The following is a 20,446-nucleotide window of genomic DNA, read 5'->3' on the forward strand; positions in this document are numbered from 1 at the left end:
TGGAGAATCTTGTCATGGCCCTTGACATCTTCATGGCATTTGTCAGGGTGTGGCATAAGTCTTTGCTTTCTAAACTTCCTTCTTTCATTCCATCTCTGATGCATTGCTTTCTTTGTAATTTTTACAGTGTGGTAGTCATTGATAGATTAACTTCATCTCATACCATCAAGAGTGGTATTCTTCAGCATTCTCTCCTGTTGCTTATACCATTTTCTCTCCATAAATTATGTTTCTTCTGCCTTTAACCCTGTTCACTCTAATACTAGTGATTCCACTCTCTGTACTTTAGCTCTCTTTCCCTCCCTTCCTAACTCCAACACTCTTTCTTTATCTCATACTGAACTTATTTTCTCAGTTCAGACCTCTGAGGCATCTAGGAGTGGGGAAATAGTAACCATATTAAGTTCACTTTCTACAATTCTCTCAAAAATCATTTTCTTTCCTCTTTTAGATTTGAAAACTGCAATTTACTTATGCAGTAACCTCATGCACTGGACATAATGAATTTGCTTCCCAAAAGCTGGAGGTGTTCTTTAGGTATCAAAGCTATTTTTCTTCTGAGCAACTGTTTCATATCTAAAGGGGTTTCATTTACTCCAGAAGGGACTACATTTTTTCAGTCCAAAATGATGTTCTCACCACCTATCCCAGCAAGTCTATGTGCATTTCGATTTTTGCATATGACTTAGATATTTTCCATGGGAAATGAAAGTTGAGGCCCAGAAATGACATTAGATACTTTTATTTCAACAATGAGCACTGTTTTGAATTTTAGCCTCAGAAGTGGCTGTTCAGGTAACTTGTTTTTTCTACCAAATTGCTGATTCTGTTTCTATTTACTGTTATTCCAGGGCCCAGATTTTCATATCACATGGGAAATGTTTGAATCACATGTAGAAATAAAGAAACCCATTGACTTGCTGAAATTGGTTGAGAAAAAGTCATTTTAGATTGAAAAAGGTGTACTGTTCATATATCTTGGGTTGCTCTTCCTACACTTTTCTTTCAGTTAGAGTGACATCAACAGCTTTCTACCTTATTAACTTTCCTGCTATCACCTTTCTTTAACAGTCCCTCTCTATCTGCCATGATGGTGCTGCCTTCTCTATTTTCTACAGATACTGAGTTATTTCGGCTGCTGCTTTTGTTAACTGTTTGCCTGTGACCCAGCCACTAAGGCCAGAGCCCAAGGCACATGACTGGCCACTGCCTCTTGTAATTTGTGTGTTGAGGCCAGCCACACAATCATTGACCACTATGATATTTCCTCCTTTCTTTGAACTTTAAAGCTAAGAAATTCTCTTTATTCTTTTGTCTTTTTCACTTCTTGGAACATTTTCACCTTTAAATATTAATTTTCTCATTGTTCAAAAGTGGCATTGCTGAAAAATCTACTGAACGTCCATTATGGGAAACAAATAATGGTAAGGGTTGGCCATAGGGATGGTGAATACCATCAAATTTTCCTTGATTTTGTTGAGTATTTTCATGAGAAATCTATGGTCCTGTAATTTTGGCTCAGTTTTAGTTTAACTCCAAATTACTATTAATCCATCTGCTTTTGTTTATATTACTTCATCTCTACCTCCCACAGGTTGATCTTAATAATCCCTTGACGTTATATTTTGCATGCTGCACTTCAGAATTTTTTTTTAGATAGCCCTTTATTTGCATTAGTTTTGATGCACTGAGTAATTGTTTAGTAAGATATGTTCACAGATCATGCTAATTTGATACTGACACATTAAAAATTTACAGATACAAGCGCATATTTAGTGTTGGAAATGGTGGAATTACCACTTACAACCCAGGAAGCATGGAGGTGACCAACCAGTGGTATTACCATGATTTTATCAACATAACCCCAGCCTTGAAGGGTGTTGGCCAAGTAAGCTTTCACAAACTAGTTGCATTGCTTTATTTAGTGACACTAAGTGTAACATATGAAATCATTGAGTTAAAGAATCCTAAATAAGTGTTGATTTTGATTATTAAGTGTAGTTGGACTGAAATCTAAGGATTTAGATGCGAGAGTGAGAATTTGATTGAGAATGTAATTGGCAGTTTTAAGTTTGTCTTAAGCATTATGAATGTTTACCACTATGTACTGTTAGGTAGTGTAATATTTCTATATTATGTAATCATTAGAAAATAAATTTGATAGGGAATTCAACTACATTTTCAACTAGATTTTGGATTTATATTTTGGATGTTACCTGGGGGACCTAAAAGTAGATAAGATGAATTATGATTTAACTTGTGGATTTTTCTTTTCCTTTCCCAGTACATGAATTTAGATAAGTTTTAAGTAATGTTATAACTTTATGTAATTATGGTATAAGCAGTGTCATGAATATATGAAGTAATGTACATATCAAAGATATTATGTCATATACAGCTTCCATCATCTGTTGATTCATAGATGAATGCTCCCATTATCACACGAAGACTCAATTTTCCCACCCCATTTTGAATATTCAGCTGATTTATCCATTAGTAAGTAGTCAGAGAGGTATTTTATCAGGGAGGGTTAGTGGCGGTTCCATAGTGAGCCAATACTTTAGTGGTTGTCAAGTTGCACCTCTTAGATCCAGGTAGCTGTCTTTTCTTTCTGCATCACCCATATGTGGACTACTGGTATTCTCTCCTCAAACATATAATCTCTTCTTGTCATACATAACACTTGACAACTTTTAACTCACCCAACTCTTTCTTCATAACTCCAGATTATCCTGCAATGAGTACTCTGCACTTGCCCTGCCTTTTGGGAAAATGGTTGGAACAGTAGTTAGTAGTGGTTGGTAGGAGCATTTAGGCAGGAGCATTAGGTAGAAGTAGTCGACAGGAACATTAGGCAAGAGTATCAGGAGGTAGTAGTCAGCAGGAACATTAAGTAGGAGCCTCTGCAAATACTGCTTTAAGAGTTACCCTTTGCCGGTGGTCTGTTAAGGGTGAAGCATTGAAGGCTAAGCAGCACTGGAGTTCACTAGTTATGGATACTCTTTTGCTATGGCCACTTCATTAAGGGAGTTCTATCTGGGATCAGGCATCAGAGATATAGATAGATAGATAGATAGATAGATAGAAGTAACCTCTAGAGATCTCTTCAGTTGTCAGGAAGGTACAGGAGAAAATTCTGCCCTTCTTAGTATCCTTAAAACCATCCATTGTAAGTGCACAGCTGCCACTCTCTGAGGTCTTGCATGTACAGTGACCCAGTTGAAAATTTGTTTAGTGTTGGACAACCTAAATGATGTGGAGGAACACTGATGATATTTATCACTCGTTAAGGAAAGTGATGAAAAATGATGTGAGGAAATAAAAGACTTAGTAATTTTTGTGGGATTGCTTAAAAGAGGAGGGATACCATCATGGGAAGCAACCCCCACCACTTTCAACAACCTAAAAGTCATAGCTGTGCCCCAGGCAGACTGATGGTCGAGGATGATTTGTCAAACACTTTTTGGAACCAATGCCATGTGTGTATGTACATTGTAAGAAGAGTGAATAAGTAAATCAACTGGTATATGATGTATAGGGTATGGTTTTAGTTGTTCATTGGTGAGTGATATAGAGACTTTCACTTTCAGGGCTGATAATAGTAACACAGCAGATGTGTATGAAAGTGAATAGTATAAAATTATATAAGATTAATAGTGATTATAAAAAGTAGAAAATATGAAAACTGTGAACAAGTGTTGCAAAAAGTGATAGAAAGTGAGCAGCCTTAGTCCCACTCCTGCACACAAAAACAGGCAGGTATATGATTTTTTTTTTTTTGGTGTTTTTCTGCTGTTCTTGTGTATTTCTACTCTTTTGCAAGCAAACCTTTCATTTCATGCAGGGAAAAAATAATTTATACACTGAAATGAAGGCAGGATCGAATACTAAGTTTAAGGGTTAACTGTTTCTTGCCCCACTCAAAGAGAATGGGAGAAAATAGTTTGCAAATGTCCAGGGTTAATATGAGGGCATGACCAAAGGATAGGATGACATTTCTACTGATGGAGTTGTAGCAATGTGTGAAAGACTGTAAGGAAGTGAGCCTCAAACTGCTGTGGGTGAAACTAAAAGTGGATTGTGAGAGTTGGGTGATTAATTGTGCTTATGCATCAAAAGTAGTGAGGAAGAGAAGTAAGTGTTATGGGAGGTGCTGAGTGATTGCATCAGCAGTTTTTATATGACAGAGGGAGCATTAGTAATGGATGATTGGAATTTAAAAGTGGGTTGTGTGGCAGTTTGGTATAATTGTGGGGCATAGGTTACCAGTGCTGTGATTGAAAATGATGAAAAGGTTTCGGAATTTTTTGCTGAAAAAGCATGATGATTGGGAATGAATGGTTTGATAAGAGGGACATAAGAAGTATTCTTATCTAAATGGTGGTAATGGTGGATGGCCATTATTGGATTACTGTATGCATTAAATTATAGATGTGCTAGAGATAGAGACATGTGGCTGTACATGTGCAATGAGGGTTAGCTGATGGGATGCCTGATCACAGCTTGGTGGGTGTGAGTGAGTGGTGAAGGTTTGTAGTGTTTGAGGAAAAGAGGAAATGATATGGTTAGGAAGAAGGTGGTGAAAATGAAAAAGCTTGAAAGAGTGGCTTTGGTGAAGACACACCAGGAGCAATTGGGTGAAGTATGGCAAAAGGTGAGAGTGAGTAAAATTAGGGGAATTGGCAAGAAATGAAAGGTGTTTAGAAAAGTAGTGCTTACATATGCTAGATAAGTATGTGGCATGTGGAAGGTGGATTATGGGTAATTGAGAAAGGGCAGTTAGTGAAAGAGTGGTGTATGGGTGTTATCTTCAGGGAAGTAGTATGAGAGATTGGGAGATGTACAAGAGAAAGTGACTGGAGCTCAAAATGAAGGTGCAGGGGCTAGAAAAAGAAAGCAAATGAGAGTTGGGATGAGAGATTATTGGCATTCTTTAAGAAGAAAATGTGTTCAGAGGTGGTGAATAGTGTGAAGAGAACAAGACATTAAATGGGAGCATCACTGAAGGAGGAAGATGGGGAAGTGGTAAAGGGCAGAGAAGAAATGAGAAGATAGTGTGAGTATTTTCAGGGACTGTTGAATATGTGAGATGACAGTGGCATATGTTGGATTTTGGGGCTTGGAAGTATTTGAAAAGAGAAAGTCTTGGAGTCATAGCAAGTTGCAATCGATTATTTATTGTGTCTTCAGCTTCAGTATACATGGATTCCAACAATATTCTAATTTTTCCATTGATTCCCCTTATATTACATTGGTTTCTTCTCACCTCAGTAAGTTGTCCTTGTGGATGTCTGTTGGTTTCTTGCCACCTCAGTAAGGTTCTGCATATTCTTGTATCCACTTTGTGATCTAATATGATTTTCTTTGTATTCTTGCATCCACCTTGTTCTCCAGTATCCTGCATGAGTTTCACCTAAATGCATGTGATGACAACCCCCACATGGATTGCAGTATACTTTAGAGGTCATTCTGACCTAAGCCTTATCCCAGATTCCTGACCTTGATCTTTGCTAACAATGTGACTACCAGTGTATTATCATTCTGTATGCAATTTTTTTATTTCAACTCATATGAAATAGGGCATTGTGAAGAATTTTCTGCTTTTTGTACTGGTAGATATGTTTTGTATGTTTGTACATGATCCACATCACCTTTGGCTTTAAGATTGCTCCTTTGGGGTATTCCATTTTTTGTATGGTCACAATGATGATATATTTCTCCATCTTTTTTAAACTCCACATTGAACACTCACAGACTTAAGGAAGGAGCCAATATTTTATTCTTGACTTAGTTTTATCACTATTTTTGGAAAGTGCATGTATGAAATAATTTTGTTTATGGGTAATCTATTTACAAAGATCTGCAGCCCCCTGTCTCTCCTCTTAAATGATATGTCCACAAATGGAATATGCCCATCCTCCTCAATATCTTCAGCAAATTGTATTCTTTTGTGTAAGCTGTATGGCATCCTAAGTTTATTTTTTGTCAGTTTTTAGGATCATGATTGATACACCATCTATGTATCTCAGCCATGTTTAATTCCTCCCTATTATCGAGTGTTTCTATATCCAGGCAAGACATTGTTGCACTTAGTGGTGAACCCATTGGTAATGTATTTTTCTCTTTGTGTTCCTCTTGACTGAAAGTAAGCAGACTGAACGTAATGCACAGTGATACCAGTTTTACATCATTTGACTTAAGTAATGATGGAGCTTCATCATCTATGTCACTCATTATCATCATCACTGCTCTTATGGCTTTATCCTCAGGATAAAGCCTTCATATCAAAGCTCGCCATCATCTTGTCCTCTGAGCCTTTATCCTTCTGCCATTATACAGATCTCTTGAATTCCTCTCATCTGTTTCACATATTGACCCTAATTTTGCAGATGATAGTCAAGCTAACTGTTTAGACAACTTATGTGGGGTATTTGCTGTACCCAATGTAATTGCCTACTTAGTAATCCTATGTTTATGGACCATTGGTAGTCCTTTCATACTAGGGGGTGTGTGGGTTTTCATACATGTGTAGCATTTTCTTACCTCTGTCTGACTTTCTCAAAATCTCTGATAGCTCCCAGATTAATCTTTCTGCTGTTCGTTAGCATATCTATAATTTTTTGCATGTAGCCATTCATTTTCTCATAACTTTAAGATTCTGTTGACAAGGTCAACTTTATCCATGACTTGGATACCCCCTCCTTTATCTTCCTGTGTTATATTATCTTCATTTTTACCAAGCCTTACAAGCTCTTGTAAGGCTTTCCTCAATCTTTTAGGGATTATTCTTGGCTTGGAATTTGATATTATCTTATTAGCATGCTACAGCCCCTTTTGTAAATGCTTTATCTACACTTCTATCTCCCCTCCTATAATTGCATGAAACCTGTTCATCATCGCTCTTCTTGTCCATTCCTGTATTATTTCAAACTCAGGGAGAGCGATGTTGTTGTACTATCATCAACAGTTTGCTTAAGAGGTTTGTTATCAGATCTTACGATTTTTACTGCTGTTGCGTAACAGTGACAATTTTTGCAGTAACTTCTCTTTCTGCTTTTGATATGAAGATTGTATTTATCAGTGCCCCCATGGATGAAGCTATACTAGCAGTAAAGAGAATAGTGGGCAGCATAGATGATGAAGCCTTATTACCTAAGTCAGATTATGTGAAAATGATGTCACTGTGCATTAGGTTCAGCCTGTTTACTTTTAACCAACAGGAATACAAACAACACAACACTTTACATATGAGTCACCACCGTAATGCCTTGCCTGGTTATGGAAACACTGTGAGAGGAGGAATTCCTAAGGATAATAGAAAAGAATTCAGCATGGTTAAGGCACACATGGATGATGTATTGGCTATGATTCCTAGAGAAACTAACAAGAAATAAACAGAGGATGCTGAATAGCATACACTCAAGAATGCATTTTACCATAGAAAGAGTGGAGGATAAGCTTATCCCATTTCTGGATATATGTATTGATTAGGAGCACAGACAGGCACTGTAGTGTTTTGTCTGTAGAAAACCCACCAACAAAAAAGATTTTATACTTGCTATCTCATCAGCAAATGGTGATAAAACTATATCAGGAGTGATTATTAGCTTTTACCTTAGAGCTATAAGAGAGTGTGCAGTGAGACATATAGAAAGGATGAGACTGAATTCATTTTTTTATGAAAACCATGGATTGATGTACAAGATGCCATTACTACCAGTGAAAAATTCTTCACAATACCCTTTTACCAAGTTGCAGAAATTATTAGAAAATATATACAGAGTAATGATATACAGGTAGTCACTCTGTCAGGCTAGAAGATTAAAGAAGTCAAAAATCAGGAAAAGTCTCAGATCTGATTGACTTCAGTTTGATGTTATTACATATTGCAATTACCTATTTGTACTGTACAGGGAGGGAGTTTTACATTGGATGATCCCCATCTTTTGAACAGTCTTCTATCATACAACATCTTGAATTTATGTATGCTGTCTTCATTAACCATGTCCTCATTTATCTCCCTGTCTTACATTATAGATTTATTACTTTACATCCTTATTTTCAAGTTTCCTACTCAATATCATGTTACACTGCATTCCATGCTAGTGTTCACGTGTGTAGTAAGGTGAGACCAATAAAGGGTTAGCATGCAGGATACTGGTTCACAAAGCAGATGTAAGATTACACAGAACCGCAATTGCTTTGGCATAGCACATTGATAAAGAGAACCATCTAATGAGATAGGAGGAAACTGAAGTACTTCATGAGGGAATCAATAATGTAATAATAGAATTGTTGGAAACCATGCATGCTGAATTAAGAGAAACAAGTAAATAATCTAGATATGTTAATTGGGTGTGGTTAACCACAGAAAAGGCCAAAGCAGATCAGAGGTCAAAAATAAGGCAGTCAGAAAGACACATGAGTTTATATTCAGTTTTTAATTTTACTCTTTCAGTTCCTTGATAAAGATTGTGTTACACACACAGTCCATACTTGAGTTTCCATTTGAATCTCCCTCCTGCTCTATATATATATATTATCCCTGAGGATAGGGGAGAAAGAATACTTCCCAAGTATTCCCTGCGTGTCGTAGGAGGTGACTAAAAGGGGAGGGAGCGGGTGGCTGGAAATCCTCCCCTCTCGTTTTTTTTTAATTTTCCAAAAAGAGGAACAGAGTAGGGAGCCAGGTGAGGATATTCCATCAAAGACCCAGTCCTCTGTTCTTAACACTACCTCGCTAACGCGGGAAATGCCATATAGTATGAAAGAAAAATGTGAGTGAGGAAAGATTGACAAAGAGGATATAAGTGTCAGAGGTGGAGGGAATGAGGAGAAGTGGGAGACCAAATTGGAGGTGGAAAGATGGAGTGAAAAAGATTTTGAGTGATCGGGGCCTGAACATGCAGGAGGTTGAAAGGCATGCAAGGAATAGAGTGAATTGGAACGATGTGGTATACCGGGGTCGACTTGCTGTCAATGGATTGAAACAGGGCATGTAAAGCGTCTGGGGTAAACCATGGAAAGTTTTGTGGGGCCTGGATGTGGAAAGGGAGCAGTGGTTTCGGTGCATTATACATGACAGCTAGAGACTGAGTGTGAATGAATGTGGCCTTTGTTGTCTTTTCCTAGCTCTACCTAATGCACATATGGGGGTAGGGGGTTTTCATGTGTGGCGGGGTGGCGACGGGAATGAATAAAGGCTTGCATGTTCAGGCCCCGATCACTCAAAATCTTTTTCACTCCATCTTTCCACCTCCAATTTGGCCTCCCACTTCTCCTCATTCCCTTCACCTCTGACACATATATCCTCTTGGTCAATCTTTCCTCACTCATTCTCTCCAAGTGACCAAACCATTTCAAAACACCCTCTTCTGCTCTCTCAACCACTATTTTTATTTCCACACATCTCTCTTACCCTTACATTACTTACTTGATCAAACCTCCTCACACAACACATTGTCCTCAAACATCTCATTTCCAGCACATCCACCCTCCTGCGCACAACTCTATCCATAGCCTACGCCTCGCAACCATACAACATTGTTGGAACCACTATTCCTTCAAACATACCCATTTTTGCTTTCCTAGATAATGTTCTAGACTTCCAAACATTCTTCAAGGCTCCCAAGATTTTCGCCCCCTCCCCCACCCTATGATTCACTTACGCAGGAGGGTGAAAGGCATGCAGGGAATAGAGTGAATTAGAACGATGTGGTATATTGGGGTCGACGTGCTGTCAGTGGATTGAACCAGGGCATGTGAAGCGTCTGGGGTAAACCATGGAAAGTTGTGTGGGGCCTGGATATGGAAAGGGAGCTGTGGTTTTGGTGCATTATTACATGACAGCTAGAGACTGAATGTGAACGAATGGGGCCTCTGGTGTCTTTTCCTAGCGCTACCTCGCACACATGAGTGGGAGGGGGTTGTTATTCCATGTGTGGCGAGGTGGCGATGGGAAGAAATAAAGGCAGACAGTATGAATTATGTACATGTGTATATATGTATATGTCTGTGTGTGTATATATATGTGTACATTGAGATGTAGAGGTATGTATATTTGCGTGTGTGGACGTGTATGTATATACATGTGTATGTGGGCGGGTTGGGCCATTCTTTTGTCTGTTTCCTTGTGCTACCTCGCTAACGTGGGAGACAGCGACAAAGCAAAATAGATAAATAAATAAATAAATAAATATATATTTCATATATATATATTTTTTTTTTTTTTTTTTGCCGCTGTCTCCCGCGTTTGCGAGGTAGCGCAAGGAAACAGACGAAAGAAATGGCCCAACCCACCCCCATACACATGCATATACATACGTCCACACACTCAAATATACATACCTACACAGCTTTCCATGGTTTACCCCAGACGCTTCACATGCCCTGATTCAATCCACTGACAGCATGTCAACCCCGGTATACCACATCGATCCAATTCACTCTATTCCTTGCCCTCCTTTCACCCTCCTGCATGTTCAGGCCCCGATCACACAAAATCTTTTTCACTCCATCTTTCCACCTCCAATTTGGTCTCCCACTTCTCCTCATTCCCTCCACCTCCGACACATATATCCTCTTGGTCAATCTTTCCTCACTCATTCTCTCCATGTGCCCAAACCATTTCAAAACACCCTCTTCTGCTCTCTCAACCACGCTCTTTTTATTTCCACACATCTCTCTTACCCTTACGTTACTTACTCGATCAAACCACCTCACAGCACACATTGTCCTCAAACATCTCATTTCCAGCACATCCATCCTCCTGCGCACAACTCTATCCATAGTCCACGCCTCGCAACCATACAAAATTGTTGGAACCACTATTCCTTCAAACATACCCATTTTTGCTTTCCGAGATAATGTTCTCGACTTCCACACATTCTTCAAGGCTCCCAGAATTTTCACCCCCTCCCCCACCCTATGATCCACTTCTGCTTCCATGGTTCCATCCGCTGCCAGATTCACTCCCAGATATCTAAAACACTTCACTTCCTCCAGTTTTTCTCCATTCAAACTCACCTCCCAATTGACTTGACCCTCAACCCTACTGTACCTAATAACCTTGCTCTTATTCACATTTACTCGTAACTTTCTTCTTTCACACACTTTACCAAACTCAGTCACCAGCTTCTGCAGTTTCTCACATGAATCAGCCACCAGCGCTGTATCATCAGCGAACAACAAGTGACTCACTTCCCAAGCTCTCTCATCCCCAACAGACTTCATACTTGCCCCTCTTTCCAAAACTCTTGGTTCTCAGTGAATGTAGGTTTGTGGCAGGGGTGTGTGATGTCTCCATGGTTGTTTAATTTGTTTATGGATGGGGTTGTTAGGGAGGTGAATGCAAGAGTTTTGGAAAGAGGGGCAAGTATGAAGTCTGTTGGGGATGAGAGAGCTTGGGAAGTGAGTCACTTGTTGTTCGCTGATGATACAGCGCTGGTGGCTGATTCATGTGAGAAACTGCAGTAGCTGGTGACTGAGTTTGGTAAAGTGTGTGAAAGAAGAAAGTTAAGAGTAAATGTGAATAAGAGCAAGGTAATTAGGTACAGTAGGGTTGAGGGTCAAGTCAATTGGGAGGTAAGTTTGAATGGAGAAAAACTGGAGGAAGTAAAGTGTTTTAGATATCTGGGAGTGGATCTGGCAGCGGATGGAACCATGGAAGCGGAAGTGGATCATAGGGTGGGGGAGGGGGCGAAAATCCTGGGAGCCTTGAAGAATGTGTGGAAGTCGAAAACATTATCTCGGAAAGCAAAAATGGATATGTTTGAAGGAATAGTGGTTCCAACAATGTTGTATGGTTGCGAGGCGTGGGCTATGGATAGACTTGTGCACAGGAGGATGGATGTGCTGGAAATGAGATGTTTGAGGACAATGTGTGCTGTGAGGTGGTTTGATCAAGTAAGTAACATAAGGGTAAGAGAGATGTGTGGAAATAAAAAGAGCGTGGTTGAGAGAGCAGAAGAGGGTGTTTTGAAATGGTTTGGGCACATGGAGAGAATGAGTGAGGAAAGATTGACTAAGAGGATATATGTGTCGGAGGTGGAGGGAACGAGGAGAAGTGGGAGACCAAATTGGAGGTGGAAAGATGGAGTGAAAAAGATTTTGTGTGATCGGGGCCTGAACATGCAGGAGGGTGAAAGGAGGGCAAGGAATAGAGTGAATTGGATCGATGTGGTATACCGGGGTTGACATGCTGTCAGTGGATTGAATCAGGGCATGTGAAGCATCTGGGGTAAACCATGGAAAGTTGTGTGGGGCCTGGATGTGGAAAGGGAGCTGTGGTTTCGGGCATTATTGCGTGAGAGCTAGAGACTGAGTGTGAATGAATGGGGCCTTTGTTGTCTTTTCCTAGTGCTACCTTCACACACATGGGGGGGAGGAGGATGGTATCCCATGTGTGGCGAGGTGGCGATGGGAATGAATAGGGGCAGACAGTGTGAATTGTGTGCATGGGTATATATGTATGTGTCTGTGTGTGTATATATATGTGTACATTGAGATGTATAGGTATGTATATTTGCGTGTATGTGTGTACATTGTGTATGGGTTGGGTTGTGCCATTTCTTTCGTCTGTTTCCTTGCGCTACCTCGCAAACGCGGGAGACAGTGACAAAGCAAAATAATAATTTTTTTTTTTTTTTTTTTTTTTTTTTTTTTTTTCTGTCTCCCGCGATTGCGAGGTAGCGCAAGGAAACAGACGAAAGAAATGGCCCAACCCACCCCCATACACATGTATATACATACGTCCACACACGTGTGTCGTAGAAGGCGACTAAAAGGGGAGGGAGCGGGGGGGCTGGAAATCCTCCCCACTCTTTATTTTTTTTAATTTTTCCAAAAGAAGGAACAGAGAAGGGGGCCAGGTGAGGATATTCTCTCAAAGGCCCAGTTCTCTGTTCTTAACGCTACCTCGCTAATGCGGGAAATGGTGAATAGTTTGAAAGTTTGAAAGAATATATATATATATATATATATATATATATATATATATATATATATATATATATATTTTTTTTTTTTTTTTTTTGCTTTGTCGCTGTCTCCCGTGTTTGCGAGGTAGCGCAAGGAAACAGACGAAAGAAATGGCCCAACCCACCCCCATACACATGCCTTGATTCAATCCACTGACAGCACGTCAACCCCGGTATACCACATCGCTCCAATTCACTCCATTCTTTGCCCTCCTTTCACCCTCCTGCATGTTCAGGCCCTGATCACACAAAATCTTTTTCACTCCATCTTTCCACCTCCAATTTGGTCTCCCTCTTCTCCTCGTTCCCTCCACCTCCGACACATATATCCTCTTGGTCAATCTTTCCTCACTCATTCTCTCCATGTGACCAAACCATTTCAAAACACCCTCTTCTGCTCTCTCAACCACGCTCTTTTTATTTCCACACATCTCTCTTACCCTTACGTTACTTACTCGATAAAACCACCTCACACCACACATTGTCCTCAAACATCTCATTTCCAGCACATCCATCCTCCTGCGCACAACTCTATCCATAGTCCACGCCTCGCAACCATACAACATTGTTGGAACCACTATTCCTTCAAACATACCCATTTTTGCTTTCCGAGATAATGTTCTCGACTTCCACACATTCTTCAAGGCTCCCAGAATTTTCACCCCCTCCCTCACCCTATGATCCACTTCCGCTTCCATGGTTCCATCCGCTGCCAGATCCACTCCCAGATATCTAAAACACTTCACTTCCACCAGTTTTTTCCATTCAAACTCACCTCCCAATTGAATTGACCCTCAACCCTACTGTACCTAATAACCTTGCTCTTATTCACATTTACTCTTAACTTTCTTCTTTCACACACTTTACCAAACTCAGTCACCAGCTTCTGCAGTTTCTCACATGAATCAGCCACCAGCGCTGTATCATCAGCGAACAACAACTGACTCATTTCCCAAGCTCTCTCATCCCCAACAGACTTCATACTTGCCCCTCTTTCCAAAACTCTTGCATTCACCTCCCTAACAACCCCATCCATAAACAAATTAAACAACCATGGAGACATCACACACCCCTGCCACAAACCTACATTCACTGAGGACCAATCACTTTCCTCTCTTCCTACACGTACACATGCCTTACATCCTCGATAAAAACTTTTCACTGCTTCTAACAACTTGCCTCCCACACCATATATTCTTAATACCTTCCATAGAGCATCTCTATCAACTCTATCATATGCCTTCTCCAGATCCATAAATGCTACATACAAATCCATTTGCTTTTCTAAGTATTTCTATATCTATATCTATATATATATATATATATATATATATATATATATATATATATATATAGATATATATATAAAAGCTTTGCAGTAGATAAAAGCCGGCAAGGCAGCAGGTTTGGATGGTATTGCAGTGGAATTTATTAAAAAAGGGGGTGACTGTATTGTTGACTGGTTGGTAAGGTTATTTAATGTATGTACGATTCATGGTGAGGTGCCTGAGGATTGGCAGAATGCTTGCATAGTGCCATTGTACAAAGGAAAAGGGGATAAGAGTGAGTGCTCAAATTACGGAGGTATAAGTTTGTTGAGTATTCATGGTAAATTATATGGGAGGGTATTGATTGAGAGGGTGAAGGCATGTACAGAGCATCAGATTGGGGAAGAGCAGTGTGGTTTCAGAAGTGGTAGAGGATGTGTGGATCAGGTGTTTGCTTTGAAGAATGTATGTGAGAAATACTTAGAAAAGCAAATGGATTTGTATGTAGCATTTATGGATCTGGAGAAGGCATATGATAGAGTTGATAGAGATGCTCTGTGGAAGGTACTAAGAATATATGGTGTGGGCGGCAAGTTGTTAGAAGCAGTGAAAAGTTTTTATCGAGGATGTAAGGCATGTGTACATGTAGGAAGAGAGGAAAGTGATAGGTTCTCAGTGAATGTAGGTTTGCAGCAGGGGTGTGTGATGTCTCCTTGGTTGTTTAATTTGTTTATGGATGGGATTGTTAGTGAGGTGAATGCAAGAGTTTTTTAGAGAGGGGCAAGTATTCAGTCTGTTGTGGATGAGAAAGCTTGGGAAGTGAGTCAGTTGTTGTTCGCTGATGATACAGTGCTGGTGGCTGATTCGTGTGAGAAACTGCAGAAGCTTGTGAATGAGTTTGGTAAAGTGTGTGAAAGAAGAAAGCTGAGAGTAAATGTGAATAAGCGCAAGGTTATTAGATAGTGTAGGGTTGAGGGCCAAGTCAACTGGAAGGTAAGTTTGAATGGAGAAAAACTGGTGGAAGTGAAGTGTTTTAGATATCTGGGAGTGGATTTGGCAGCGGATGGAACCATGGAAGTAGAAGTGAATGATAGGTTCGGAGAGAGGGCGAAAGTTCTGGGCACGTTGAAGAATGTGTGGAAGTCGGGAACGTTATCTTGGAAAGCAAAAATGGGTATATTTGAAGGAACAGTGGTTCCAACAATGATATATGGTTGCGAGGCTTGGGCTATGGATAGAGTTGTGCGCAGGAGGGTGGATGTGCTGGAAATGAGATGTTTGAGGACAATATGTGGTGTGAGGTGGTTTGATCAAATAAGTAATGAAAGGTTAAGAGAGATGTGTGGTAATAGAAAGAGTTCGGCTGAGAGAGCAGAAGAGGGTGTTTTGAAATCGTTTGGTCACATGGAGAGAATGAGTGAGGAAAGATTGACCAAGAGGATATATGTGTCGGGTGGAGGGAACGAGGAGAAGTGGGAGACCAAATTGGAGGTGGAAAGTTGGAGTGAAAAAGATTTTGAGTGATCGGGGCCTGAACAAGCAGGAGGGTGAAAGGTGTGTAAGGAATAGAGGGAATTGGAACGATGTGGTATACTGGTTTTGACGTGCTTTCAGTGGATTGAACCAGGGCATGTGAAGCGTCTGGGATAAACTATGGAAAGTTTTGTGGGGCCTGGATGTGGAAAGGGAGCTGTGGTTTCAATGTATTATACGTGACAGCTAGAGACTGAGTGTGAACTGATGTGGCCTTTGTTGTCTTTTCCTAGTGTTACCTCGCGCACATGTGGGGGGGGCGGGGGTTGTTATTTCGTGTGGCGGGGTGGCGACAGGAATGAATAGGGCAGACAGTGTGAATTGTGTGAAATGGGTATATATGTATGTGTCTGTGTGTGTATATATATGTGTACATTGAGATGTATAGGTATGTATATTTGCGTGTATGTGTGTACATTGTGTAGGGGTTTTGGGTTGTGCCATTTTTTTCGTCTGTTTCCTTGCGCAAACCACGCAAACGCGGGAGACAGTGACAAAGCAAAATAATAATTTTTTTTTTTTTTTTTTTTTTTTTTTTGCTGTCTCCCCGCGATTGCGAGGTAGCGAAAGGGAAACAGACGAAAGAAATGGCCCAACCCCCCCCCATACACATGTATATACATACGTCCACACACGCGTGTCTAGAGGCGACTAAAAGGGGAGGGAGCGGGGGGGCTGGAAATCCTCCCCACTCTTTATTTTTTTTAATTTTTCCAAAAGAAGGAACAGAGAAGGGGCCAGGTGAGGATATTCTCTCAAAGGCCCATTCTCTGTTCTTAACGCTACCTCGCTAATGCGGGAAATGGTGAATAGTTTGAAGTTTGAAAGAATATATATATATATATATATATATATATATATATATATATATATATATATATATATTTTTTTTTTTTTTTTTTGCTTTGTCGCTGTCTCCCGTGTTTGCGAGGTAGCGCAAGGAAACAGACGAAAGAAATGGCCCAACCCACCCCCATACACATGCCTTGATTCAATCCACTGACAGCACGTCAACCCCGGTATACCACATCGCTCCAATTCACTCCATTCTTTGCCCTCCTTTCACCCTCCTGCATGTTCAGGCCCTGATCACACAAAATCTTTTTCACTCCATCTTTCCACCTCCAATTTGGTCTCCCTCTTCTCCTCGTTCCCTCCACCTCCGACACATATATCCTCTTGGTCAATCTTTCCTCACTCATTCTCTCCATGTGACCAAACCATTTCAAAACACCCTCTTCTGCTCTCTCAACCACGCTCTTTTTATTTCCACACATCTCTCTTACCCTTACGTTACTTACTCGATAAAACCACCTCACACCACACATTGTCCTCAAACATCTCATTTCCAGCACATCCATCCTCCTGCGCACAACTCTATCCATAGTCCACGCCTCGCAACCATACAACATTGTTGGAACCACTATTCCTTCAAACATACCCATTTTTGCTTTCCGAGATAATGTTCTCGACTTCCACACATTCTTCAAGGCTCCCAGAATTTTCACCCCCTCCCTCACCCTATGATCCACTTCCGCTTCCATGGTTCCATCCGCTGCCAGATCCACTCCCAGATATCTAAAACACTTCACTTCCACCAGTTTTTTCCATTCAAACTCACCTCCCAATTGAATTGACCCTCAACCCTACTGTACCTAATAACCTTGCTCTTATTCACATTTACTCTTAACTTTCTTCTTTCACACACTTTACCAAACTCAGTCACCAGCTTCTGCAGTTTCTCACATGAATCAGCCACCAGCGCTGTATCATCAGCGAACAACAACTGACTCATTTCCCAAGCTCTCTCATCCCCAACAGACTTCATACTTGCCCCTCTTTCCAAAACTCTTGCATTCACCTCCCTAACAACCCCATCCATAAACAAATTAAACAACCATGGAGACATCACACACCCCTGCCACAAACCTACATTCACTGAGGACCAATCACTTTCCTCTCTTCCTACACGTACACATGCCTTACATCCTCGATAAAAACTTTTCACTGCTTCTAACAACTTGCCTCCCACACCATATATTCTTAATACCTTCCATAGAGCATCTCTATCAACTCTATCATATGCCTTCTCCAGATCCATAAATGCTACATACAAATCCATTTGCTTTTCTAAGTATTTCTATATCTATATCTATATATATATATATATATATATATATATATATATATATATATATATATAGATATATATATAAAAGCTTTGCAGTAGATAAAAGCCGGCAAGGCAGCAGGTTTGGATGGTATTGCAGTGGAATTTATTAAAAAAGGGGGTGACTGTATTGTTGACTGGTTGGTAAGGTTATTTAATGTATGTACGATTCATGGTGAGGTGCCTGAGGATTGGCAGAATGCTTGCATAGTGCCATTGTACAAAGGAAAAGGGGATAAGAGTGAGTGCTCAAATTACGGAGGTATAAGTTTGTTGAGTATTCATGGTAAATTATATGGGAGGGTATTGATTGAGAGGGTGAAGGCATGTACAGAGCATCAGATTGGGGGAAGAGCAGTGTGGTTTCAGAAGTGGTAGAGGATGTGTGGATCAGGTGTTTGCTTTGAAGAATGTATGTGAGAAATACTTAGAAAAGCAAATGGATTTGTATGTAGCATTTATGGATCTGGAGAAGGCATATGATAGAGTTGATAGAGATGCTCTGTGGAAGGTACTAAGAATATATGGTGTGGGCGGCAAGTTGTTAGAAGCAGTGAAAAGTTTTTATCGAGGATGTAAGGCATGTGTACATGTAGGAAGAGAGGAAAGTGATAGGTTCTCAGTGAATGTAGGTTTGCAGCAGGGGTGTGTGATGTCTCCTTGGTTGTTTAATTTGTTTATGGATGGGATTGTTAGTGAGGTGAATGCAAGAGTTTTTTAGAGAGGGGCAAGTATTCAGTCTGTTGTGGATGAGAAAGCTTGGGAAGTGAGTCAGTTGTTGTTCGCTGATGATACAGTGCTGGTGGCTGATTCGTGTGAGAAACTGCAGAAGCTTGTGAATGAGTTTGGTAAAGTGTGTGAAAGAAGAAAGCTGAGAGTAAATGTGAATAAGCGCAAGGTTATTAGATAGTGTAGGGTTGAGGGCCAAGTCAACTGGAAGGTAAGTTTGAATGGAGAAAAACTGGTGGAAGTGAAGTGTTTTAGATATCTGGGAGTGGATTTGGCAGCGGATGGAACCATGGAAGTAGAAGTGAATGATAGGTTCGGAGAGAGGGCGAAAGTTCTGGGCACGTTGAAGAATGTGTGGAAGTCGGGAACGTTATCTTGGAAAGCAAAAATGGGTATATTTGAAGGAACAGTGGTTCCAACAATGATATATGGTTGCGAGGCTTGGGCTATGGATAGAGTTGTGCGCAGGAGGGTGGATGTGCTGGAAATGAGATGTTTGAGGACAATATGTGGTGTGAGGTGGTTTGATCAAATAAGTAATGAAAGGTTAAGAGAGATGTGTGGTAATAGAAAGAGTTCGGCTGAGAGAGCAGAAGAGGGTGTTTTGAAATCGTTTGGTCACATGGAGAGAATGAGTGAGGAAAGATTGACCAAGAGGATATATGTGTCGGGTGGAGGGAACGAGGAGAAGTGGGAGACCAGATTGGAGGTGGAAAGTTGGAGTGAAAAAGATTTTGAGTGATCGGGGCCTGAACAAGCAGGAGGGTGAAAGGTGTGTAAGGAATAGAGGGAATTGGAACGATGTGGTATACTGGTTTTGACGTGCTTTCAGTGGATTGAACCAGGGCATGTGAAGCGTCTGGGATAAACTATGGAAAGTTTTGTGGGGCCTGGATGTGGAAAGGGAGCTGTGGTTTCAATGTATTATACGTGACAGCTAGAGACTGAGTGTGAACTGATGTGGCCTTTGTTGTCTTTTCCTAGTGTTACCTCGCGCACATGTGGGGGGGGCGGGGGTTGTTATTTCGTGTGGCGGGGTGGCGACAGGAATGAATAAGGGCAGACAGTATGAATTATGTACATGTGTGTATATGTATATGTCTGTATGTGTATATATATGTATACTTTGAGATGTATAGGTATGTATATGTGTGTGTGTGTGGACGTGTATGTATATACATGTTTATGTGGGTGGGTTGGGCCATTCTTTCGTCTGTTTCCGTGCGCTACCTCGCTAACATGGGAGACAGCGACAAAGAATAATAATTAATATTTATTTTTTTCATACTCTTCACCATTTCCCGCATTAGCGAGGTAGTGATAAGAACAGAGGACTGAGCCTTTAAGGAAATATCCTCTTTTGGCCCCCTTCTCTGTTCCTTCTTTTGGAAAATTAAAAATGAGAGTTGAAGATATCCATGTACATATTCATACATGCTGCATTCACTCATCCCCATTGCCAACCTGCCACACACAAAATAGCATTCCCCAACACCCCCCTTCTAGCAAGGTAGCGCCAGGAACAGACAAAAAAGGCCACATTCATTCACACTCGGTCTCTGGCTGTCATGTGTAATGCGCCAAAACCACAGCTCCCTTTCCACATCCAGGCCCCACGGACTTTTCCATGGTTTACCCCAGACGCTTCACATGCCCTGGTTCAGTCCATTGACAGCATGTCCACCCAAGTATACCACATCGTTCTAATTCACCCTATTCCTTGCACGCCTTTCACCCTCCTGTATGTTCAGGCCCCGATCACTCAAAAT

General features: G+C 40.7%; 1 protein-coding gene across 3 annotated transcripts in view; it reads left to right on the forward strand.

Annotated features, from left to right (window-relative positions):
- The window catches only part of Rme-8 (receptor mediated endocytosis 8), a 554,100-nt gene that overhangs the window by 30,992 nt on the left and 502,662 nt on the right, over nucleotides 1–20,446 (forward strand). For all 3 annotated transcript variants that reach the window (XM_071666770.1, XM_071666772.1, XM_071666771.1), the window contains exon 3: nucleotides 1,759–1,888. In XM_071666770.1, the coding sequence (XP_071522871.1) occupies nucleotides 1,759–1,888 (130 nt within the window). The remainder of the gene's footprint in view (nucleotides 1–1,758; nucleotides 1,889–20,446) is intronic.

This window comes from Panulirus ornatus, chromosome 11 (genome assembly GCF_036320965.1).
Source record: "Panulirus ornatus isolate Po-2019 chromosome 11, ASM3632096v1, whole genome shotgun sequence".
Classification (NCBI taxonomy): domain Eukaryota; kingdom Metazoa; phylum Arthropoda; class Malacostraca; order Decapoda; family Palinuridae; genus Panulirus; species Panulirus ornatus.